Below are 25,332 nucleotides of genomic sequence, written 5' to 3'. Positions count from 1 at the left end.
CAGGCAGAAATTTGTGGGCGCAAGAGTGAAGGGAGGAAAGACTAAACAGCACTAAATTAATTCTGCACAATTTGCATTAAAATATGCAAATAAAAAATGCTCACCCAACCCAAAAGTTAAGAAAAGCAACGTTTAAGCCCACACAAAAAATAAAAAGAGAGGCGACTCCTTAGTCGGGAAGGGGGTGGCGGCAAAGGCAAAGACATATTCCCAGCCGTAAACGTTAAGCATATGTGTGCTTGACTGGCAGACAATGTTGGAGTGGGAGTGGGAGTGGGAGTGGGTAGACATGAGGCCTGCTGGCTTTTAAAATTTCTTCAAGTGCGACTCGTTATGGCTTTAATGTGGCAAAAAGCCAACTGATGGTGGTTCGAATATTGAGCATGCTTAGCTGAAGTTTCGATTATGAAAGTGCTGCCAGGGGCGCCACCTACGAGTAGCAAGCAGAGTATTATGCCCAGGGGTGCAACAAAAACAACAGAGCTTGCCGCAATTTGACTTGTTCTGCAGTAGCCGCGGACTCTCTCTCTTCTCTTCCTTTGTCGCTGTATCTTGACTTTGGCGTCGGCATCCAATGAAGCATGAAACTTTAGCGCACTTGCAACAGTTTTCTTTGCTTTTCTTTTTTTTCTGTGCTCGCTTCGTTTCTTATATATATATATTTCTTCACTTGCATTTCCTGTTCAGTCTTCATACTGCTTCCTCTTTTTATTTTTTTGCACTTGCTACAGAAATATGTTAGCTGCGACTTTCGTAATCCGCCAAGACTATAATAGTGTACGTGTGACTAGTGTGTGTGTGTGTGCATTTAAGTATGTGTACACACCCACATGCACCACCAAGTGGCATGCAGAAAAATGCGTGTACAGCGAGCTGTAAAGTGGCAGCAGCAGTAAAGCAGCGAACAGCGAGTGAACAAAAATATGTGAGTTGAAGTACTTTGTGCTGCGAACAAACTAAATGCGAATTTTCAGTTACTTTCTTCAAAATGGCGCAATGCTGCAAATAAGCAGGACTATATGCTATATATGAATGCAAGCTAAGCAACTCAATTTGAGAATTGATTGAAAGAATGCGCTGCAAAGTTTCGATTTGATGATAACTGCACACATTTTCTGTATTGAAATTTAAGCTCGAGTCGGTGGAATGATCATAGATCAACAGAAGAATGAATTGAATATTCAGAATGATTTAACAATTTGAAATCATTGCGTCAGTTCAACATTGACTAATATTTTGCGAATGAGTCTCATTGACCATAGTTTATCTTTATACAACTGAACATCACTTGAAATAAGACTTACGATTCCAATTACGACTCATACTTATAACGAACAACAAGTGAACGAAATGGAATACGAATTATTTGTTGCATTATTCGGAGAGAAAAGAAAATGAAAAGTATCTCTCACATATTATACATATCACCATTATTACTACTACTATTATTTCATATTTCTTAATACTAATTTTCATGCAAATATTTGGTTACAAATTCCTGGAACTTCTTGTTCATCCGTCTGTATGAGCAGATTGTTAAAATTTTATAGTTTTAGATGCATCACTTTGGGTAACTATTTAATTTTATGTTCAGAATCAAGATTCTATTCCTTACATATTTTGTATCTCTTAGTTCCTGTCTGTCCCTCCACAACGATCCCTCTTTTTATCTCTCTCAGCAAAAGTAGACGCCTTAATTTAACAGCGTCAATCCGTTAGTTATAATGTGAATTTGTTGCGCTTTCGTTGCGCAGACAAACAATTTTAATATTTCAGCTAAACACCACTAAATGGCTTCGTGTTTAGTCCTTGTTTTTCCCCAGCAGATACTTTAGCCAAGTGATACTAAAATATATATAACTGCTTTGCATCCACTTAAACGACGTCGAGCTCTGAGCGTCATAAACTTACCCCAAGGCCTGTGCACTTTATAGGCTCTCTAATAACCTACCCATATACAATAGTATACTATAAAGTATTCTCAACTCAGTATTTGTTGGCAAAGGAAAGGCAATGCACCCATTAGGCCAACCGGTAAATGAGCATTGAAACAATTCATAAAACTAACCAAAAAAAAAGAAAAGAAAGCAAATTTTATTCGCACCAGCCACGCGTAAGTGCTGCCCGCTTGCCTTTCAGTGTGATTGGAGCTCGGCTGGGGGTCTTGACTCTTGAAGTTGGCGCTGTCGTCGCCATTGTGATAGGCGCGTCGCCTGGCCCATGGCAAAAACGTGTTTACGCTTTTATTATGTACAAGCAAGCCGAGCCGCAGTCATCATAAAAGCCAGGCATAGTCACTACCTAACTACCCATTAGCCTCTAGTCCCAATCCACTGTCGACTGCGACTGCGACTGCAAACTCTCTCATTGCTCCAGACATGAGGCACACAAATCTGTGCCGGACACTCACACGCTCCGTAATGTATGCAAAGTAATTGTGCGCATTAAATGCTGTTCCACACTCCTCCATGCACTGAGAGAAAAACGTGAGAAGTTTGACAAAATCTAAATAAATTTTCTTAAGAATGAAGAAAATTAAGTAAATTTATATTACTGAAGTGAAAGTACAAATTTGTATTCTACACTCGTGTAAAATTTATTTTTATGTATTAAATATATATTAAAAAAAAGATAATAAGTTTGCCAAATAATTTGAACTGTAATTTATAATAAGCTATTTTTTTCTCTCAGTGCCATACTCTGGCTCCGTTTCTATAAGCTCAACTCTGTGGTTTTGTTGGGAATACTTATTACCAACAAGAAAACAATTAAGAAAAACAGAAACAGAGGCGCGCGCGCGTTCGTATCATAAAAATGAAAATTATGCAAATGCAGAAAATTTTTAAGGCAAAGAATAAGCAAACAATATGCGAATCGAGAATGTTGCCGTTGCTGCTGCTGCTGCTGTTGGTGTTGGTGTTGCTGTTGTTGCAGCCTTTGTTTACACTTATTTTCCTATTCAGTGTATGCAAATCCCATAAAAACTCATTTTTAGCCAATTGAGTGCGATGTTGTTGTTTCTTCTCGTTGCTTAACTGAACTGAAAATCAACAATGAGAACTTTACCAGACGCCATGCAACAATAAAAGTCCCCCCCCGACCAGCCCCTCACATGCATCAAGCTCTGGCGCTGTAATTAACTAAAAATCGTGTTGTTCTTTACTTAAGCAATGTACACAAAGGAGAGAGAGAGAGAGCGATAGAGAGAGAGAGAGAGAGAGAGAGAGAGTAAGCGAATGCATTCATTTGAAAAAATTGTTTGGCGTTTGGAATCTTGTAAACCAAATGTAATAGCCAAATGCCAATAGAAAATCCCTGCCCCGACTCCACCCAATCGTCTGACCAGCTGGTCGTGCGTCTAAATGCGGTGGCTGCTGGATTTTAATTTTATAGCCAAACAACAAAATGCTTACAGATTTCATAGCTCTCGATTTTTATTAAAAATCGATGCACAAGAGTTTGGCATCTGCACTTGAACTTTTGTTTGCTATGAATTTGCAAGGCTGACAAGTGTGTGTGTATGTGTGTGTGTGGGGCATAAGCTCGTTTAGTGTGTGGATTTGTAATTTAAGTCGTATCTACGAGCCACACACATACACACACACAAACACACACAGTTGAGATGTGGGCAAGAGCCATAAAGCCGATGAACTATGGGCATTTTAATCCCAGTGCACAGATCAAGTGACGAAATCGAGTGGCAGTTGGGGAGCTAAACAGCTGGGTTAGTAGTTAAATAAAATATTTTTCAGTTCAGTGAGTGAGTATGAGTTTTACTAATTTGCCATTCCCATTCAGTTGGCTTAGAGTCTTTGAGGCTAAATCTTTTAATAATATTACTTATTTAGCCCCCTTGGGCCACAATCTATTTGGCATAAAAATGTTGACAGCATGGCCAAAGCAAGCGCTGACTGATGCCAACCCAGACCAAGGAGTGCAGCCAAACTAAGGCCCGAAACACACTCAGCTCACTCAGCTAGAGCCAGAGCTGGAGCCAGGAGCGACAACAATGGATTTGTGTGCTTGTAAGCAGGCAACTATTTTCGTAGAAATACTCGTACAAATTTTCACAATTAATATGCACTTCCTGTGCAGACGACTTGCAAGCATTTTCCGAGTGCAGCCAACTAACAAAACTTGTTATTGTAAGTGTGGAGTGGGAGTTGGGAGTGTGGGTGGAATTCTTCAGCGCACTGGCGCTGCTGCTTCTATTCACATGTGAGTTCATTGCTGCCATTAATGAATACGTGTGCAGCAATAAAGCCATTTTTTATGTGCAAAAGTCACGTGAGAAACTATTTAGTACAGTTAAGTCACATACGTGGCGAGTGCAGGGCTGGAGGAAGAGCTGACGAGGGAGGAGTTGGCAGTAGCAGAAGCAGGACTTGTGCAACTTTGTGCCTGGCACAGTCAAAAGAAAGCCAACTTTATTTTTAACATAAATATTACATGCATGTGTGTGTGTGTGTGTGTGTCTATGTATGTGTGTATACGAATCACAGCTAAAAAGTGAAAATATTTACAAATACATATGTACATCTAGTATATGTGTAGATAAAAATAAAAGCCACTGTGGCATTTTGTGAGCCGGGTTGAATTAATTTTTCGGCGTTTATCAACTTGGCAAATTGAAATCGTGTCGGCTGCCATACCATACGAAATATATATGTATGTATGCATATATAGCATACACACACTCTATATCACGGAGGCATTCCTAACCCAGTTTTTCGGTCAAATTGATGTGAGCACTCTGGTACTCAGCCATGCCGTTTACCTCTGTGTCCTGGTGTTAAATGCATAGAAAACAGAGCTGACTGCTAAAAGTTTACGCCGCCGCCGGCGTCGGCGTCGGCGTCGTCGGCAGCGACTTTTGACAGGCAGCGGCAAAAATTTGTTACCCAACTCTTTCTTATATTTCTTGTTTTGTTCGCTTCGGTTCCGTTTCGTTCCTTTCCTTGGCATATCAACTAATTGATTTGCAAGTGGAACGGCAACTTTTTGTTGTACTTCTTCAAAAGTTTTTGGGCAAATTTTTAGCGCTGCATAAGTTAGTGCGCTGTAGCTGAAGAAGAAGAAGAAGAAGAAGAAGCAGCAGCAGCAGACACTAGAATGCTAATTACATAATAAAGCATTAATTTCGAAACTTAAAATTAGCTTTTAAAGAGCGCACGCTTAGACTCCCGCCGCTGCCGCTTCTGCTGCTTCTGAAGCTCTCATATCCTTGACAGAGGACTGCAGCTCAAACTGCTGCGTAAACAGTTTGTTTACGCTGTCGATTGCGATTGCGATTTCGATTGTGTTTGCCTCAATATTGTAATGAAAAGTAAATGCAGCGTTCACTGTAATTGCGTAATAAGGCTGGAATGCTTTAAAGCCGCTTGCCGTTAAGCTGGAGACAGAGCAAACTGCTCGTTGATAAAACATGAAATCAAGTAACATGTTATTGCACTTTTGCTTAAACGAATGTTCTTCCCCTCTCTCTCAATCTCTGTCTCTCATCTCCTGCTGTCTGCTTTTTAAGAGATGACAATTGGCTGCCGCTGATGAAAGTCGACGCTTTTGTGGTCGCCATTCTCACTTGGTCAGCGTGGGCAAGAAATGCAATTTAAAGCCACAAAAATAATTAAAAACTTTATGCGTCCATTAAATCCGTACACACACACACAGACTGAGGACAGAGAGAGGGAGAGAGAGAGAGAGAGAGAGCAGCTGTGACACTGACAGACATCCGCTTACACACATTGGAAGCTGCAACCGATAAAAATCAAAGGGAAGTCTGATAGACTTATCAGCGTGCCTGGATGGTTGCGTGCTGGTTGGCCATGTCCTGTTAAATGCTGCAACAGTTAATGAAATTGTCCACGTCCGTATTCCTTTCTGCCTCTCCCTCTCTCTCGCTCCTTGTCTGCCCATCAGATGCTGTTGCAGTTGCAGCTGCAGCTGCAGCGACTTTATGACATCAAATACAAACTGCAGTGCTGCGTCTTTTGTTGTTTCTTGTTGATCTCTCCTCTCTCTCTTTGGCACACACCTGGAGACCTGGGGACCTGGGACCTGGACTGCAGTATGTATTTAGCAGAGCAAACTGACGTGGGCTGTGCTCTGGAGCTGACGCTCCAGCTTCGACGCTGCGTTTTTGTGAGCAAAACGCAAAAGCCAAAAAGTTTACGCAACATCGCGCGCGACTAGGCAAAGCCAAAGCGTCAAGTTTCTTTACAGCGTCCTGTCTCCCTTTCTCTTTCTCTTTCGCTCAGTTTTTGAGCTTAGTTGTTTGCTGCGCTTTAACTGCGACTTTGGCCTTCTTTAATGGACTTTTGTGTAGCAAGAGGCAGAGGCAAGTCTCCGAGTCTCTTTGCGCTCTTAGACTTGGCGGAAGCTGCGGCGCGGCGCTGCTCGTAAAAAACATTTGCGCAATGTCAACAAATTTGCGCGCTTATTAGATTTTCGTGGTTGCACACAATTTCGCCAACTAAGACCGCCACAGAGAGATAAAGTGCAGCAAGTGCGGCCTGCAAAAATATGAATAAAATAACGCAAACTTTTACGAAACGGAAGTGCATGCTGCGTTTTGGTTTCGGTTGACCAGCACCGCACACAGACAGAGACAGAGACAGACAGAGCGCAACTTAGCCCCTCTTCTAGGTGGCACGCCCACAATTCTCGTACTTTGGCGTCTCGGTCACGGCCGCCGCTTTTGCTAATGAGTTTTGTTGTCAGTTCTTGCTGGCCATGCACAAATTGGGAGTCTGCCCAATTGCTCCCCCACCCTCTGCCCCACGCCTGCATCTACAGAGAGCAGCGCTTCCGGGACTCCCTTTCTATTTTTTCATCAAGCCCCAGCGCTGCGTTTTACATGAATTGCATGAGAAATTTTGCACACAATTTATGTGGATGCGTGTGTGGTGTGCGGTAAGTTAATATTTGCAGCATAAATTCCAGAGCTTTGGAATTTTCTGAGCTTCGTTTCGTTGCTTTTTCGCTTTTGTCCTGCATTTAGCTTTTTGTTGTATAGAAATTATGAAAATGTTGTCGACAAGAACAACAAACAGGCACACCGTATGGTCAGCCAAGCCATAAAACACACAGAAAAAATAAAAATATATAAAACAAGTATATATACTAATAAGCATGTGTATACTAATTAGTTTTTGCATTTTTGAGTTGTAAACTGGCAACTTGAATACGCTGATAAAATATAAAGCAAAAGTTATGAGTTTAGATCCCAGCTGATCGAGCAGGGCTACGTCAACGAACTCGATATCGATAACGATAACTGTGTGCCACTGGCTTTAAGAGTCTGTGGACTTGGCGCTAAATTCAAACTTGTTCATAAGCCGCGCTAAAGCTCTAATATATAATCCAAACAGCCCACAAGCGAGCAAAACAGCAGCGCACACATGCGAGAAGCCGTCAATTGGCAAAAATATTCAAATATTCAATCTACAAACAAAACGGCAAAATCGAGCAGCTCGCTCAGAAACTGCAAACATAAAAGCCAGCAACAAAAACGAAATTGTTGAAAATTATCCGCACATAACAAACGCATACATACATACATACATATATTTATGCATATATGTATATAGGTAACCGCTAGACGCGACCCGGCCAGACCAAAATCAGCCGATTGTGCATGGAGAACTCGAGTTGCGTTTGCAAAACAAACACAAATGCGACAACAAACAAATATGACACTGAATTGTTTTTCAAGCGAACCAAAAACAATTCAAATGCAATGGGCTACAACAAATGGACATAGAAAACGAGCGGGGAGAATAGTTTAAAATTTCATTTCACACATTTTCACTGCGATACGGTTTGTCATGCTCACCCACACACCAGAACCACCCACCCTCTAGCAACAATGTGAGGATAGGGGGCTGAATCGAAAATTGACAAAATGCAAACATGGAATTCGATGAGCTGCAGTTTGAATTTACATTGTAAATTTGTGAGTGATTTTTAGTGTTTTTGCGACGCGACCTCTTAAATTGGTTGACATTCTATATATGCACACACACACACACACACATGTATATCGTATGTGTGTTAGTTGCCAAATGGTAGCTAATGACTTGTAAAAAATTGGCTTGCAGTTAAAAATATAAATTTATTTCACATACACTATTTAGTTATGAAAAAGTTTTGTATTAACCTGCGGCGTTTTTTCTTGTTTACCTTTGGTATTAGCTATGGGCATATGTGCATAACAAATTGTGTGTGTGTGTGTGTGTGTGTGTGCGTGTGTGGGTGTGCGCCATGTCATTTCAATAACCGACAAAACTTTCCTGTATTTTCGACATTTATGAGCATACTACCGGATATGCAAACTCGTTTATTATAAATAAAAAAAAAGAATCAGCACAAAGTTTTTTATGTTGTATGAAAATTAAAGTTTTTGTTCCGCCGAGTCGAGCAAGTTTTTAATATTTAACTGAACCTTGATATGCCTTCTGGAATTCATTTTCCCAAAGCAAGTTGAAATTTATATCGCCGCTGCATACTTCCGCTTCCTCACGCACTCCAGTTCCAGCTCTAGTCGCTTTATGGCGATAGATCACTGGCATAATATAGGCAATCGCTTTTTGTGTACAAATGGGTTGGAGCGACAATAGAACAAACACACAGCCAGTGCTAAATATGGCTAATTTGATTGTTAAATCTGGCACTTTGTACATGAGATACGGATGCGTTTCCGGATTGTAAACGCACGCATCGCGATTCTCCAAATACAGCTGCTCTAAATCAACGCGAAACGGCAGACAAAATGTCGCATTCACCACATTAAAAACGGGATTGTGAAAGACGGGCTCATAGCCCAATATCTCCAGGCTGGCAATAAAACTCTGTATGCCCGATGCGGCGCCATTGCAGCTATAACCCTGACAGTAGATATTACCATTTTCATAGACACGCAGGCTGCAGACGGGATTCGAGAGGCGTACAAAGAGCGCGGGATGTCTGTCCGGCGTGTAGTCTGTTTTGGGTAGAAAGGTCTCCACCTCCAGCAGCTTCAACTCGGTGCGGCAATTCACAAAGCACTGAAAAGGTCTGCAAATTACAACAAAGTGAATGCTATCGAGTCCATACATACATAATTAGCTAATCTCACCGATACGAAATCTTCAAATAGCTCTCTATAGCGCTGAGCTTTGACACGTTTTTGTAAATGGTCAGTATGTCATAGTCTGTAACTACTTCATCTTGTCCTAACAGCTCTGATAAATTATCATCTTGAGTGCAGTTACCCTCCAGCTCCATTAAACTTGCCAGCTCCGCTTCTAGTACACTGAATTTCTCCTGGCATATTCCAAGCAACACATCTGGATATTCTGATGCTTCATCCTGCTCTTTCCTCTTGGGTTTCTTAGCAGACATGGGCAAGATTTTAATACTTTTAACTATATAGAGCAAGCGAAAGTAAATCAAATCAACTTTTTGTCAAATAAATGCTACTGTCACATGTGTTATTTTAAGTGTGACCAGCTTTTTTAAAGTGGTATTTATTAGACAGAAATACTGCTTAAGCTTAACGCAGTTTCTAATTCTTCATAACTTCCTAACTCATTTCTTTTTTTTTTTGTTTCACTGTTTTTGATTAAAACAACTTAAATTACACTTATGTGTTAAATTCCAAATTTAACAGTTTAGAATCTTCTCAATTTACAACACTTGCGATTTTTGTTAAGCTTTTCTTTTCTAATATGTCAGTTTTGGCGTTTGGCAAGTGGGTTGCTCAAGCTTAATGCCGTTTCTAATTCCTTATAAACTCCTAACTTATCGTCTAGTCAGCAGTTACAATGCTCATCCAATATATCCTCTACTCATACTCTCCTCCAATATCGCAAAGTAAACAATCAAAATACTATCATTGAAATTCAAATCGCAGAAAATGCATAATTGAAACCCATCGAAGTCCATTAATAACTTGATTATGCATCCATCGCAATGCAAACACACAGTCATATTTCCAGTATCAGGATTTGCGTTATTCAGGGAGGGGGAGGGGGCCAAGGGCTGGCTTTGCTGACGTTAGCTCATCAAACCCGAAAAACCACTTTGCTCAACTCTTTTCAAAGTGCATACATCATCAGCGCTAAGCCAAAACAAAAAAAAGTAAACCAATGCGAAAGTAACAAAATGAAGAGGGGGCTAGTGGCTACAGCTGATGCTGAGTGGGTGGCAGAGTGGGTGGTGGCGCTGAAAAGTTTTGTGCAATGTTGATTTTTCCGCAAGACTCGTTTTTTGCCAACACTGGACGTCGAGACAGGATCGAGGAGTCGCAGTCGAAGTCACCCAAAGTAGCAAGAGAGAGAGAGAGTGTGTGTGTGGGTGTGTGAGAGTGGGACAGAGCAGCGTTGCCGCAAGCACTTTATGAAAACCCACAGCTCAGGCAAAAGTCTTTCAATAATAAAAATATTGAAGCTCCAGCAACGAAAATTTGAGTGAAAGTGCACAGGTACACAAGATTAATGCGTTAAAAAGCAACAATAGCGACTGCAACTTTATCGATTCGGCATTTAACAGTTTCAACAAATCGATGGAATGTTGGCTTTCAATGGATGAAAAATCACAGACTTGGCTTTAAGCTTTCGCTTCCCAAATGTGAGCGCCCCAAGTGTAAATGGTGCGAGTGTGTGTGGCATGATGTTGCTGCCACATTGCTGCTGCTGCTGTTGCTGCTGCTGCTGCTGTTGTTGCTGCTGCTGCTGCTGCTGTTGATGATGATGATGACAAACAAAACAATAGAATCAAAGCGGTTAATGGCTTTTGTGTGTAAAATGAATGAATGAGGCAACCGTTTCCTGCTTTCATTTGCAGCGTCATTTGCTTTGTGCAACCAAAAATACCCACCAGCTACATCGACCTGACGCCGCGTGTTGCACTCAGAGAAAACCGAGTGGCCATGTCTGAATTTCAGTCTGAACTTATTTCGACGATGGCATTGGCAACTGCTTTAAGCAAAAGACGTAATTCTGAGAAATTCAACAGCAGCTAATTTATTCAGGCAAATCCTTTTTCGCAGTGTAATCCACTGATTGGCTTATGTATGTACCCAGCCCAGAGCAATGAGCGAGCAATGGCACAACAGTTTTAGTAAGCACTGTACATACAAGCACTACTCATAGGTGGAAACAGTTACATTGCGCTAATCGATAAAAGGGACGAGCGTTGCATTGCCCCAACCCACACTAAGGCACCACCCAGCCCAAGCCCAAGCCCATGCTATTTCATAAGGAAGCTGCAATGTGGCTGAGAGTAGGACAACTCCAGTGCCATTATTGTTTTTTTTTCCTTTTTGTTACAACTGGCAGACCAAGTTACAAAGTTACTAAGTTGCCACAAGGATGTTGCTGCTGCTGCTGCCACCAACACAATGCAGCTACTGTTTACATGTGTGTGTGTGTGTGTGCCTGCAAGAGTGACAATTAAAGGCACACGCATGTATGTGCATGTGTGTGTGTGAGTCTGACTCGCACTTGTGCTCGTCTGTCTGATATGCATTGAGGGTCTTACGTTGCTGCTGTCGGTTTCATTTACTTTTGCGCCTCTTCCCACCCACACAGACAAATGTCACAATTATGAGTTACATTTAAAATGTGGAGTGTCTTTCATTAAAAAGGAATTTAGTGCTTATAAATAAAAATCATTTCTGTTGTGGCAAAGCAGAACGGCAGGGAGCTGTGTGGCTTAGTTGCGTACTCACTTTAAAAGGTAATCAAATTGAATTTGGCAAAATAATTCAACAAAACAAAAAGTACATTGTTTAACTGGAACTCCACGCTTTGATGTGGCTCCTTTTTATTTATAGCTCTCACCGTATGCAACGCAGTCGGCGTTTGGGCCTTAACTGATTGGCATAAACGAATGTGATATAGAGCGTACTTGGATATGTTTGCTTTTCATTATGTTTACAAGTAGATAAGTAAAAAGAGTTCCGCACTCTTGCAAAATGTTTTCGTTTAACGCATTCTATTGAATTCAGACACACTCTGAGTAGTAATGAATGAAGATTAATTTTGCCAGATCTATTTCAAGCGGCTCTTGGCCTACGAAAACCTTAATAAAGCTGTCAGCAGTCCAAAGACATTTTTCTTAGCTTAAAAAAATTGCAACAAAGCTATAAGCAAACTTAAAACAAAATTATAGATCAGTCTCAAAAACAGAATAAAAGAAAACACTATAGACAGTTTTAGTCAGCTACTATTACTATTTGCATTACCTGTAATATATTTACAGAAACAAAAAAATATAAAAGAAATATCCGGATAGGGGATAAATGAAGCAATTTTAATCGGGACAGATCTATCTGGAATTAGATTAAAGCAGCAACACTGCCTGTCAGTAGCTTTTAAAGTTCTTTATTTAAATTTACAGTTGCAACTCTTTATATTCCGTTCAACGCTTGAAGCTTTTAAAGCGGCTGCTGATTCGACATTATTTAATGCTGATTGGCTGTCATTGTCTGGAAAGTTTTCATTCAAGGCACAAAAGCTTTAGAGCTCATCCACCTCAATTTTAGCATTTCAATGGCGCGCTAAATAGTTGCCATTTCAGTTTGTATGTATTTGTGTGTGTGTGTGTGTTTGTTTGTATTTATATTTGCGGCAAATTAAATTTCTTTTGTGGGCCGCGCGCAATCAAATCGGAGCCATTGCCAAACAGGCAAACTAATTAGACGATCAAGGGTCGTGTGGCCGGCCATGTGAAAGGCTGACTGCCGTAAACACTTTCGGGCGTGGGACGTGGTGCGTGGTGAGTGGGGGGAGGCAGCGAAAATCAATAGCTCTATTATTGTGGGCAGCAGTCGAGTTGACTTGGCGCCTTGATTGACAGCCTAATTGAGGTTTCCAACTTCTTTAACTGGCGCAGTGACTGGGGCAATGACCGTTTTGGCAGGGCGCGACAAGAACACAACGACCGACCGACTGCAAATGAGACAAATGAGGCGTTGAATTCTGATTGTGCTAATAATAATATTATACAAGCAAGAACAACAACAACAACAACAACAAAAATAATAACAACGCCGACAAAAATACATTTGTTTAGTCATGGAAATGTTTTGGAGCTCCCTTTCATGCGTAAACACATTAAATATTTGCCACAACTCACACTTGCCACCTCGCGTGGCAGGCGGCGTGTGGCTTCCGTTTGAATTTTTTATTGATTGCAACAATTTTATGTCAATTGATGTGCAAATACTAATCAAACGCTTGGTTTGTGCAATTAAGAAACAAACATATAGCAAACATATAGCCACAGCCGCCCCTCAGACAAACGCCCAGCCCATTATGACACGCCCAAACTGCGTAGCGCTCTTAATTAGCATTTACATTGCGTGCAACACAGTGCAAGACATAAAATTAACGCCAACACGAATGTTAATCCCGATTACCCGTCCGCCACTCGTCACACTGTAAATTTTGTTGCCACAGCGCAGACATTTCGACCGATAACAACGGTCAAAGCCCTAGGAAATAACGGCTCAACAATTGCGCTCCTGAGCCCCGAAGTCTGAAGAGTTTTTTGCGCCCGTCTGTAAATCCAAATGGGAACCCTTTACGCTTATGCACAAAAACCATTTTTTTTTTTTTTGGGCAACTTTTTTATTGAACTTTGAGCGCGGCTTGGCTAGAACAACAAAAGCCTGGCGAGAAAGCTAACGAACTTTTGCTTGTTTGTTTGTTTGTTGACTCGCTTTGTTTGCTTTTCCGTTGGTTGAATGTCCTTCTAATGGTTTATTAAAATGTTGCGCCGCAATAGCGTTTAAATTCCATCAACAATGGAAAGTTATGACCAACAAAAACGACTATTATGTTAAATTGTATAAAATATTTCGCAATTGAATATTTATGCAGGCAACATGCGACTTTAATGTTTTTAAAATTAATTATTTAAGCCTGGCTTAAATCTGTATAAATTTTCAATATAAAAATTAGTGGCATCCCATCACAATTAGCCGCAACACACACTTTATTATTTTCTTACAAATTGGCAATGCTGCCAAGAAAAACGTCTGTTCTAATAATCTAGCTAAAAACCAAGTTGATTCATTTTCGAGTGTTTTAAAATGATTTTCATTGCACTTATATGCTACTTTAGACAAACACGCACACACATATATACTATATATATGGCACTTAAACACACACTGAGACACAGAGAGAGAGAGAGAGAGAAAGAGAGACAGGCGCAAGGACACGACATCCGTTTGTGCTCATTCAAATCACATATAAAAACTATGTAGTTATGTAGTTGCTAAAAAAGCAAAAGAAGTCAACACTTGGACTGCTTCCAGCAGCGTGGCAGGCAGCAAAAGCAGCGCAGCAGCAGTAGAAATGGCAATAAAAAGAAGTGTAGTATGCTTTTGGGCGTTGCAAGGCAGGAAGCAACGGAAGCGCATAGCGCTGAAATAAAGTGTTGCATACTGTTTGCTGCAACAATAATAAAATATAGCATATTCTGCGGCAACACCAAATCGTTCCTAACTTTTAGTTTATTGGGCACCGCGCCAGACGCCATGGTATAGCTTTCGATTAGAAACACACTCTGCATCATGTTAAGCTTAAGAAAAAGTTCATTACAGAGACACTAACTAAAAGGTACAGAGAGAGAGCTAGTGCTAGAGATGACACTTTATAATCAATACTATCGATAATAAAGCGACTAATAAGGGAAAACCTCTTAATGTTTCTCAAGCCATTGACAGCGCATAAATAATTTGATTTTATAATTTTTTTAAATACTCTATTTTTGCATATTAATAAGTATTTTCTGCTCTTTGCAGACTTCAGTTACTTCTTAGCTTCCAATTTCAAAGCAGCAAACTTTAATGGCAACAAATGCTTTCTCTTACCCACCAGCTAGCATTTTATATTTGATATTTTATTACATTACATTTCCCTGGCTTATTACATTTTGGCTTTTAAGCTGTTGACACAACTTGATTTCCGCAATCGTCTCGCTCTGCGCCACTTACACCAAATTCCTCCCTCTCTTTCTTTCTCGCTTCACCTTACCAGCAAGCCTGACTGGTCAGTTAGGGCAACAGAGAGTGCAGTCGAGTTGCTTCGAGTCGAGTCGAGTTCAGTCTATTCGCTGGTTTTGTTGTCACCATTGAGCACCACCACCCACGTCGTTTTGTTTTAGGATTATATTGCTTGCTTGCTTACTTTACTTTTGTATTGTTGTTTTCTGTTCTGTTGTGTTGTGTGGTGTGCAGGTTTTTACACTTTTGGGAGTTGGTGCTGCCCAGCTCGTCTGCTTTGGTTGCTCGGTCTGCTGTTTTTTTGTGCTGACGCCTGACCCAGTAAACGAAATTGTGTCTAATGGGTTTTTGTTATGTTTTTTGACATTTTGGGAATAATGTTTCCGTTTCCGGTTTAAGGTGTGTTGCTGCTGCTGCTGCTGCCATTGCCGTTGCACACCTGCCTGAAAAGCAGGTCAACATGCTCTTTAGCTGATTTCATAAAACAAAAGTCACACTCAAGTCAAAAGTTTTTGGGGGCTCAGCGTAAAAATAAACTCAGCATACTTGCTAAACTGTTGAAGCTCTTGGCTTGTGCGCTATCAACATCAAAGACAGGGACACTTTGATACTTTCAGCTAATTTCAGCGCCAGCGTTAACATGACAACGTAATTATTTTTTCTGTCAGGGATGTTGCAGCAGCAACAGCAGCAGCTCCTTCCGCACGATAAGATACACAGCCAGCTAGAGGGCAGATTAGGCGGGGTGGGGGTTTGTTAGCTACTGTGTGATTAATGGCATTGCCTTGTACTCTCGACATTTGCATACGAAATTGAAAGCAAATATTTGCAGTGATACAAACACGGCGCAAAAAAAAAAGGAAACTCATGTTTGGGGGCCACAGCGTGCTACGCTAATTGCACTTTGACTTTTGAACCGTCCCGTAGCACTAGCGGGAGCGAGTGAGAGAGAGAGAAAGCGCGATAGCGAGAACACGCCACTTGAGATCAAGGACACGCCAGTGCAAAGACATTTGGTTGTCAGTGTCTGGGCTCTGACAAAATTAGCAAAGTAATTCAAGGCGCCAGACTGACAACGTGGTGTGCGTGTGTGTGTGTGAGTGTGTTAGCACTCAACGGGATCCTTCGGAGCCATTTGATTAATACCACAAGGCCTTTATTAGAAGCGCCTGCCATGGGCAACAGTCCAAATTAATGGCACGACAAAAGGTCAAATGATAAAATATTGACGAGTTTCGCCGTATCTATGCCCCAAGCACCTGTTGGGCTTAATAACTTTAGGTGTGCTATTTTAAATATAAACAAGCTTGCTATAAACTTATTTACAATCCGAAAGTCTCCTCGGTAAATTCAGACCCCCCAAAAAAATAATGCACAGTAAAGTGAAAGCTATGGCTAGTGGAAATAACTGCGGCTAATAAGCGCTTATATGCATATATACAGATACAAGTAGACACAACTATATTTAGTAGTTGCAATATTATGGTTATTAGAGCTCATTAGCGCTAGTTTAGTCAGCAGTCAGGAAGTAGAAACGAAACTATACAGGTAGACAAGTGGCACAACTAGGACTTGTGGCAGTTCTGTGTGCGGCAAAGTGTCGATATGAATATGATTGAAGGAGAGAGAGAGAGAGAGAGAGAGCGAAGCAGAGTGGTTGCCATAGCGGACCAAGTTGCATTATATATGGACTAGTTTAACCTACAACGCAGCCTAATCCGTTATTATATTTGCTGCAGAGCTATAACGAGCTGTTATTATACGGGTATTAGCACGGGAACAAAGATTTTCATTAGAATATTTCGCTTAATAAGAGAACTAAAAATATAAAGAGAGAAGGAGAGAGAGGGAGAGAGAAATGTTAGCATATCTAGCTTTTGATCAAAACAATTCACTTAATTAGCGCAAAGTGCAATGAACATAACCACAAAAACAGCAAAAGACAGAAGCAGACCAAAGCGAAATTGTATGAGAGAGGGGCAGAAGTTTCACCTGCATCAGCAGCAGCAGCAGGAAAAGACAAACAGAATGTCAGCGCAACGCAGCCAAGGGCCAAAGGCAGACTGTAAAATAATAAATGGTGTGGGGAGTCTGGAGTGGGGAGGGTCACTGATGACCATTGTCATTTGCAAACGGTGCGACTTAATTTCAGTAGCGTGGCAAAAAGAAAAGGGTTGTCGCTCCTGCGGGGGGCGAGGAGCTGGTCTTTGGAAGGCGTATGGATTGGCTAAAGTGCGAGTGATAACAATTTTCATGCAACGACCACTCTCCCAATCCTCTAACCACCACCCAGACTGCTACCGCACTCATTACTTGTAATGGCGCTTGATGCTGCTGATGATGATGACAACTACAACAAGCAGAGCCAAACAGGAAGAGCAACAATGATGGCCCGGTGCAAAAACAATAGACACTCATGCAGATCCAAGCAAACGGATTGTGTGTTACGTGCAACACATGCACTGAGAGAAAACTATAAGCCCTCTAGTTGGCATGTCCCTCAAAAGGAACGAAGCTCCCGAAGAGGCGGGCTTGGATACTAGAGGAAGCTCGTCTCAAAACTCAGTTTGCCGCTTTGGGTTTTCAGCAATGTTTTTGCTGCGTGTATAGTTGAGAGCAGAGAATCAAGCCACAATCGTATTACATGTTCCATGGCATCATGGCATGGCGAATTCAAAATGTCCTCGTAACGTTTAATTTCCGTCAACGCACACACACAGATACCACTGACAGTGGCAAGCGAGAGAACACTGAGGGACAGGAAGTTGGGCGATAGGGGCGTGGGCAGTCGGCAGTCGGATGGGAAGAGAAACAGAATGTCTGCGGCTAATATAAAACGAAGAATCTGCGATGACATACGACAGTGGTAGTGGGCATTACGTTCCATGACAATGACCATGTCCAGCAGGAGAGACCGACACGTTCGCTCATATGCATTCCATAACATTACCAATGTGTGTTTATGGTTTGTGCTTGCAACTTGCGATTTGCTGATTTGGCGCTCATTACGCGCCATAAATACGCTGAATGTGCCTACCTTTGATTTGAACGCCATGATTACGCAAAGGCAAATTGGAAAGCTGCGTTTGTATACAAACTTCATATTGCATCACCGCCCCAATCATGTTTAGCAATAGTGATGTGTGGAACATCTATCGCTTTCTACTGTTTTCCACTATCGAATTCCCATTTTCGACATAGATATATTACGCTTAAGTTATAAAAAAGTCCTACTCTCAAACACTCTCGATGGTTTAAAAAAAAAGATCACTGCCAACTATCAATTATTGTCCTCTTCTCCTCGGCCATATTAAGTGAATAAAGAAAGAGAGAGCGAGATATTGAGGCAAACAAGTATATTTTAATATAAGAGCTTATGTGAAGCTGTTTAAATTGAGCTCGCAAGCCTGATACGCAGTCGTCATAAGGTTTTTGGCGCAGGACAAGAAAATCCAATTTTAAAATCTTGAACCTATCTGTGGATTGAACGACTCCGGCGTAGTGAATGCGCTGTGGATAGAACAGAAGATGTTGACCACATGCAATTCACAATGCAACTTAAAGGGTAGCAGTAATGATCGGACGAGCAGGCGAGCAGTGGTAAATGACATTACGGCATTATCCGTCTGTCTGTGTGTCCTGCCACTTGAGGTGGCTTTTCAAGCTTCCCAAAAGCTTATACATGTTGGCACAGTTCTTGGAATTTCTTTGCGGCGAATAATGTTGCACGTGTTGCAAAATGTCCAATGTTGTTGCTGCTGCGCGTGGAGTGCGATTCATATCAAGCTGAAGGAATACCCACTTGCCACTTATTAATCTAATAAATAATTTTAAGCTAAAATCTGTTCATACCTTCTATATTGAAATTTTTTCAATTAATTTGGGTAGCCTTTAAAATTAAAGACATTTGACATACATTGATGCTTCCACTAGTATTTACATTACCAGCTTGCCCAGCTTTTTTAGCTGGGGTAAAATACAAGAGAATCCACTTTTTGGGGTACACGAGCAGTGAAAATGTTGTCATACGCAGTGGCAGCTGGACATGGGCATATAAAAGCTTTGGCGGGTATTAAGTATGCGCCATGTTGCGCCGCCTTTATAAGAATTAATTTGCGTAGATTTTTTATGCATAGCACTTTTTTGTCAGCGCTTTCCTGACGTTCTGCTTTTGTTTCATATTTTCATTAATTCATTTAATTTTTATATTTTTTCTGCCTTGTTTGCAGTTTGAGCGCGACTGAGACCAAAGCAAGGGCCAAGGACCTGGCGGCAATCGCCGGCTGCACAACGCTTGCGTTTGTATTGTACCTAAACACATTAAACGCTGGATTTGTCTACGATGACAGGTGAGTTAAATTTGGCCGAATTAAAAATTCCATATGTCAGCTGCTTGACGAAGGTAAATGCTCGGGCTCGGCCCCAGCTGGGACGCGGCAAGTTGCTGCCTCGGGGCGACATTTTGTCGGCTGCTAAACTTTTATTATTAATTGTGCGCCAAGTGCCGCCATTTATTTGATAAAATCACTATAATAAATTTCAGCTTTGCCTAATTGTAAACCTCGCAACGCAGCTGTACTATATACCAAGTACATAAAGCTATATACTCTAATATATATTCTGGGGCTATTGTCAAAATCAGACGCTGGCGGTAGCAAATTAAAAACAAAATGTTGATTTATGTTGTCGTTTTGCTGGCTCTGCCCCCCGTCCCCTTCCAGTAGCAGCCACAAAATTGGTTTGAACTTGCACTTAGAGTAGACGGAGCTAAACTCAACTGCGCTCTCAGCTCTTCGCAGCTCAGCTCACCTCAGCTCAGCTCGGCCTGGCACAGCATTGAAATGCTGCAAACGCAAACGAAATTACCCATAAATATCAAAAGTCATGTACAATGGACAGGAATTTTACCCCAAGGACTTGCAAGCCGGGCGAGCAGCCACACAGTTTTACCGACTAAGAGTACGACTTCTGCCGGACATATTCCCCCATGCCCAGGCCCATGCCCATGCCCATTCCTGTTACAATTCGCTCTCATTGTGCGTCGCATTCACGTTGCCCGGTGCCCGGTGCCCGTTGCCATTCTCTCATAGCTCTAGACGAAGTCAACCGCTGCGCTTTCTGGACAAACAAGTGACTTCACAACTACAAAAACCGAGTGAACAATTGTACAACAGTGCGGTAGGCAAGAGAATCGAGGGTGGGGGGGCTGTGGCATAAATGGGAAGTTATGCACAAAGTGCTCAGCCAGAAGCTTCAGTTGTAGCTCGTTATTTTGTGCAGTTCCTCCTATTTCTATACCCTGTTCAATACCTCTGGGAAGAAGCTGAGGTATATGCTGCCCTAATTGTCACATCAATATTCATCAAAGTCCGCTCTGTGTATTTCATAGATCGTGAACAATAGTTCTTATTAAAATTAGTAAAAATAATATTTCTAATAATAATATAGCTTATTATTATCTGATCATATATAATAACTTAGTTGGCCGAGTCTTCTTTGAATCGTCTTCAAGTGACTTTTTCAGTTCATCATTCATTTCATTCCAAATACATTTTTCTAATCTTCTCTTCTATCATTAGTTTAGCTTTTAAATATTTCCAGCATATCTATCCGATTATATTCTTCTCCTCAAATGCTGCTACTACTTTTTACTTTAGCATTTTTTTTGGTTTTGTCACAAAACAAGCACAAAACTCACAGAGACACACAAATAATAAACGCAACTTATGTAACGCTGTGCTATGTTTCCCCCCACCTACTTGCTCTATTCACTTGCCACACAGCTCTTTTGGGGCGCAAAAAGTTCTGGTGAGTTTATGCTTTTTTTTCGTGGCTCTTGCTAACGGATGCTGCTGTGGTCATTTTCACGCAGCTGCCAACACCGCTGGCAGTGCCTACCTCTGGCTCTGGCTCTTACCTGCTGATGCCATTGTCGTGTATATCTTATTGTTGTTGTGGCTACACACATACATAGAGACGCACACATAGACAACATGACCGCAGTTACCACATGAGCACAAGTTATTATTGTCAAGCCAAGGCAAACAAAACATGATTTATTAAATGGCAGCATTCCCTTCAATTTGTTTCCTATCAACTGGAAAAAAGAGCAATGGCCAATGCAGAGTCGTCTCGGTCTTGCTCTTGCTCTTGCTGAAGCGTGCTGAGAGGGCGGGGCGGGGCGAGAGATTGGGTATAGTTTAGTAAGTGGATAGAGTGGTTGCTCCATAAACATTTTCACGTGTGAATTGCTTCATGTTTTGCCATTTTCCTTCACTTTGCTTATACATCGATACACCTAGCTATGTATTTATATTATATATACGTGTAATATACGTGTATGTGTGTGTGTGTGTAAAATATGGATTTCGTTGTACAATAGTTGGCGAGAGATATGAGCTTTTAAAAAGTTTCGCATGAAATATCTCAGATACAAATCACATATAATACGAGTATGAGTACCAGAAACGTTGTAACTTCCGCTCATATATCATTGCTCCTGTTGTTCGAGTTTGAGTTGTTGTTGTGCTGGCAAGTAGAGCAAAGGCGGTGTAAGCTTAACAATTGATTGTGTTTTTAATATTTGGCAAAAGGCTGAGTGGGTAAATATATTTTTTTTTCATATTCGGCCCAAGTTGTTTTTCAGGCTACAGTAATTTAACGTTGTTGTTCAACTTTATGCTGAGCTCAGAGCTGACCCAACAGGTTGACTTCATATATCATTTTACTGCAGCAGCGACAAACGTTTCTCAAGAGCCGAGCTCTATGGCTTTGCCTACGGTCAAACGATTCACACCTTCAACTTGATATATTTGCCTTTTGTGCAACAATAACAAAAGCAGCAGCAGCAGCAACAACAACAACGTTGCTACAAAATGTTGCCAAACAGGCAATCTGCAGTCTTACAATTATTTATGTGCCGTATTAAAAGGACAGCGACAACAAACGCCAGCGTTACGTATACGTAATTTTTTGATGGCTCCAAGCGCATTTCCCCTGCCAGCCCCGCCCCCATCAGCTACTGTAACGACAAAAGCCCAGTATAAGGGTCGCAAAGTCTCGTGGTAGTGACAACGGCATTTTTTGCTGCTGACTTTCTTCTTTTTATAGAAAATCGAAAATTTTCACTTTACATAAGCACAAGCAGCTCCATAAAACGTACAAGTGTTTGTGGGTAGCCATAACGCCAGCGCGTTGAGCGAGTGCTTAAGGTGTAGGGTGTGTGCTGAGGGGGGGAGGGGGTGTGAAGATATTGAGGCGTAGCTGGTGTGCGATGGCATGCAGACTGCTAAAGGCCGTTGCGACACACACACACACACACACACATAGCTGATGCTATGATATATTGTCTGCAACAAAAGCCAAGCATTAGTCCGTGCACATGTTGTGATGTGTGTGTGTGTTGTGTAGGTAAGCCAAGTGCCAAGGCACTGTGGTGTAGAGTTTGAAAAATATGCGACACAGAAATAAGTTTAACAAATAAAATTAAAACAATTTTTTCAACTAGACAACTATCAAATCGTATTGGTTGTGCTTGTTTTAAAGTCCGCGATTATAGCTCTCACTCCAGTGTGCGTTAACGTGCGCACTGTTTGTTGGCGTTGCCCTTCCTCCACCGATATAACGAAGTCGGGCTATGGATTGTGCCTTGTGCCGTGTGCCTCCTGGCTGGCTACTCTATCTTCTCTGGCTGCCTGCACTGGCTCTCGAGTGCGAGAATGAAAAGCGAACGATAACGCTACATGCCACACTTGTAAGCTGTTTGAATCTTGGCATTGTTATTGTTGCCGCTGCTGCTGTTGCTGCTGACAAAGTGCCCCACCAACATTGACTGCTATTGGTGTTGATGTTTTGGTTTTTGTGCTCTCGCCCCAGCCCAGCCACAGCCACAGCCCCGAGCTATGAGTTTGCTACTCATTCACTAGTTACGATGATAGAGCACAAAAAAAGGCAGTGCTGAAATTTTTGCTGATGAGACGATAATGTTGACGACGACTGTTGGTTGGTGGTGCGACACGTTGTGTTGCCTCGCCAGAAATTAAGCTATACCCACACTCCACTTGCTCTGAGGTGTGCACACAAAAATAATTTTCAATTCGTTTGCTCCCAGTGGGAGAGGTGAGGGGTGAGATGTGTTTGCTTCGCTTGAGATGCTTGCAAATGAGGCGTAGCTAAATTTCGGTTGTGCGTTGGCATGCCAAGAAAAATGTTCACAATTGAAAAGAGCTTGCAGAAATTGAAACTGCAACCAATACATCCTCTCTCACACACACACACACACAGACATATATAAGCTTGGAGCTCTGCACCTGCTGTGGCATTGAGTTTTTTTGTTCAGTTCCTTCTTGAGCTTTGTGAGCGCTTCCGATAAGAATTTGTTTGCTCTCAACTACATTTTTGTGGCTGCTTTGCTCAATTCACACATACGGAGGGGGGGTGGTGGGTGCGGGAAAATGCCAATTGATATTGAAGTGTAGCTGAGTGGCCCAAGTAATGGGCGGTGCTAATGGGTGGTGCAGCCATAACTTATGCACGGCTTGTGGCGAATTTGTAAACCCAATTTGTGGCACATACTCAGCCAACAGACTTGAGATCCCTTTTATGCTGCTATTCAAGCATATAAAGAGCTTCAGAATACACACACACACACACACAAAACACATACATGCATGTCTGTGTGTGTATTGTTGCAGTATTGATACTTAAAATCCAGCGGCAAACAAAAAGTGTGCATTAAAATTGAAAAAAACCGAATTCCCAATTCATATTTGGCAATGCACATGACGTTTTTTCTAGATATATTATTTTTATGTATATTTTTATATATTCTAGCGTACGCTTTTGTGTATAGAGAAGAGAGTCTATTTTACAGCCTAGAGCCAGTAATAGTTAAAAAAAGGCATACGGTTGTGTTAACTTTTGAGCTTTCGCTTGTGTGCAACAAACCTAAAACTACAGCCCGTGGCCAGTTAAAACCAAAGTAAACACAAATTACTTTTGCATATATATTATACACATATGTATGTATGTGCGTGTGTGTGTGTGTCTCATCAACAACATTTAAAGTAAAAGCTGCTGCTGGGCTTAGTGTATGTAAATCAAATAATAAATTTTACATCTTCAAAACGATCATGGGAAAATTTGAATTTGTTTTATGTTTTAGCTTTATTGAATTTAAAATAAGAGTATGGATTGTGGATTCGATGACAAATCAATACTAAATAGCATATCTCAAAGAAACCGTTGAAATTTAAGTACTAACTTTGTTCAGTATTAGCTTTTTGATTGTATATGATAAATTATATAATATAAATTGATTGAAACTAAAGAAATTGGATGGGCTTTAACTTTTGTTTGTAAAACTTTTGAGATTTCACTAATCGTATAAGAATTTCTATGAAATAAAAAGGTTCAATACAACATTTATTAAATTCATATTGGTTGTTTATCTCTATAGAAAGTTTACAAAGATATCTCCAAAGAATAGTGGATGTAATTTATACTAAGTCATCCTGCAATTAAATACTCTCTCAGATTCTGAAGAATATAACAATTGTCATCAATTATAAAAATAAAGGTCATTAGGACGCATCCCTAAAAAAATTCTCATAATACACATTCCTTGCAATATTTTTTAATTCTAAGTTATCGAAATTGTTTAGAAGCTCTTTTGTTTATTTCTCAATTGCGATGGTTCCGATAGTTTTCAATCGATGTTTTTCTATCAGCTTGTACTAAAATAAATGTTGGCACTTCGAACAGACCTCTCTTTGTGGAGTTCTTTAAAGAACTTGGAATATTATGTTTTTGATTGGATGAGGATTACTGTTAATCAGCTGTTCACTACGCCTACTACGGCTGAGAACTGTGTTAGTGTTTGTGTCTGTGCGTGTGAAGAATATGGGCGGAAAGTTAATTAATGGCATTTACTGGATACCGTTGAAAACTAATTATGCATAAAATGGCTTAGGCATTATTGCAAACCTACTATAAATTTCAAACTGTGCAGCAATAACAACAACAAACAACATTGAGAACAACAGCGAGCAGCAATGGTCTAGAACACTCAACCTGCTGAGCTTGTGGGTGGGTGGGTGGTAGGTAGGCGAAGGGGCGGCGTTAGCTGTAGCCGTAGCTGTAGCTGGGAAATCGATTAGAACAACAAGCAAAGGTACAACGGTGAGGCAATTACCAAAGAGCCGGTTGACTTTGCCCAGTGACAATGGAGTGTGTGTAGCACAACAACAACAACAACAGCAACAACAATGTGAAGTAAGCGAGTGGGCCAACAAATCGGCAATTAATCATGACTTACAAGTGTGGGAAGGCGGGTAGGG

General features: G+C 41.1%; 2 protein-coding genes across 3 annotated transcripts in view; one reads left to right on the top strand and one right to left on the bottom strand.

Moving 5' to 3' along the window:
* Positions 1 to 25,332, top strand: part of LOC108595140 (protein O-mannosyl-transferase TMTC1) — a 39,131-nt gene that overhangs the window by 3,133 nt on the left and 10,666 nt on the right. For both annotated transcript variants that reach the window (XM_017983244.2, XM_017983254.2), the window contains exon 2: positions 19,225 to 19,344. In XM_017983244.2, coding sequence (XP_017838733.2) covers positions 19,225 to 19,344 — 120 coding nt within the window. The remainder of the gene's footprint in view (positions 1 to 19,224; positions 19,345 to 25,332) is intronic.
* LOC108604155 (TATA box-binding protein-like protein 1) lies at positions 8,369 to 9,436 on the bottom strand. Its single transcript, XM_017983267.2, has 2 exons — positions 9,116 to 9,436; positions 8,369 to 9,054 (listed from the first exon to the last, which is right to left on the bottom strand). The coding sequence occupies exons 1-2, from the start codon at positions 9,379 to 9,381 to the stop codon at positions 8,427 to 8,429; spliced, it is 894 nt and encodes a 297-aa protein (XP_017838756.2). The 5' UTR covers positions 9,382 to 9,436; the 3' UTR covers positions 8,369 to 8,426.

Source organism: Drosophila busckii, chromosome 2L (genome assembly GCF_011750605.1).
Source record: "Drosophila busckii strain San Diego stock center, stock number 13000-0081.31 chromosome 2L, ASM1175060v1, whole genome shotgun sequence".
NCBI classification, from domain to species: domain Eukaryota; kingdom Metazoa; phylum Arthropoda; class Insecta; order Diptera; family Drosophilidae; genus Drosophila; species Drosophila busckii.
This window is presented reverse-complemented; position numbering and strand designations above follow the sequence as displayed.

Coding starts and splice junctions, on each gene's coding strand:
- LOC108604155 (XM_017983267.2), bottom strand. CDS start 9,381: ATGTCTGCTAAGAAACCCAAGAGGAAAGAGCAGGATGAAGCATCAGAA. Junction 9,055..9,115: donor TATTTGAAGATTTCGTATCG/GTGAGATTAGCT, acceptor TGTAATTTGCAG/ACCTTTTCAGTGCTTTGTGA.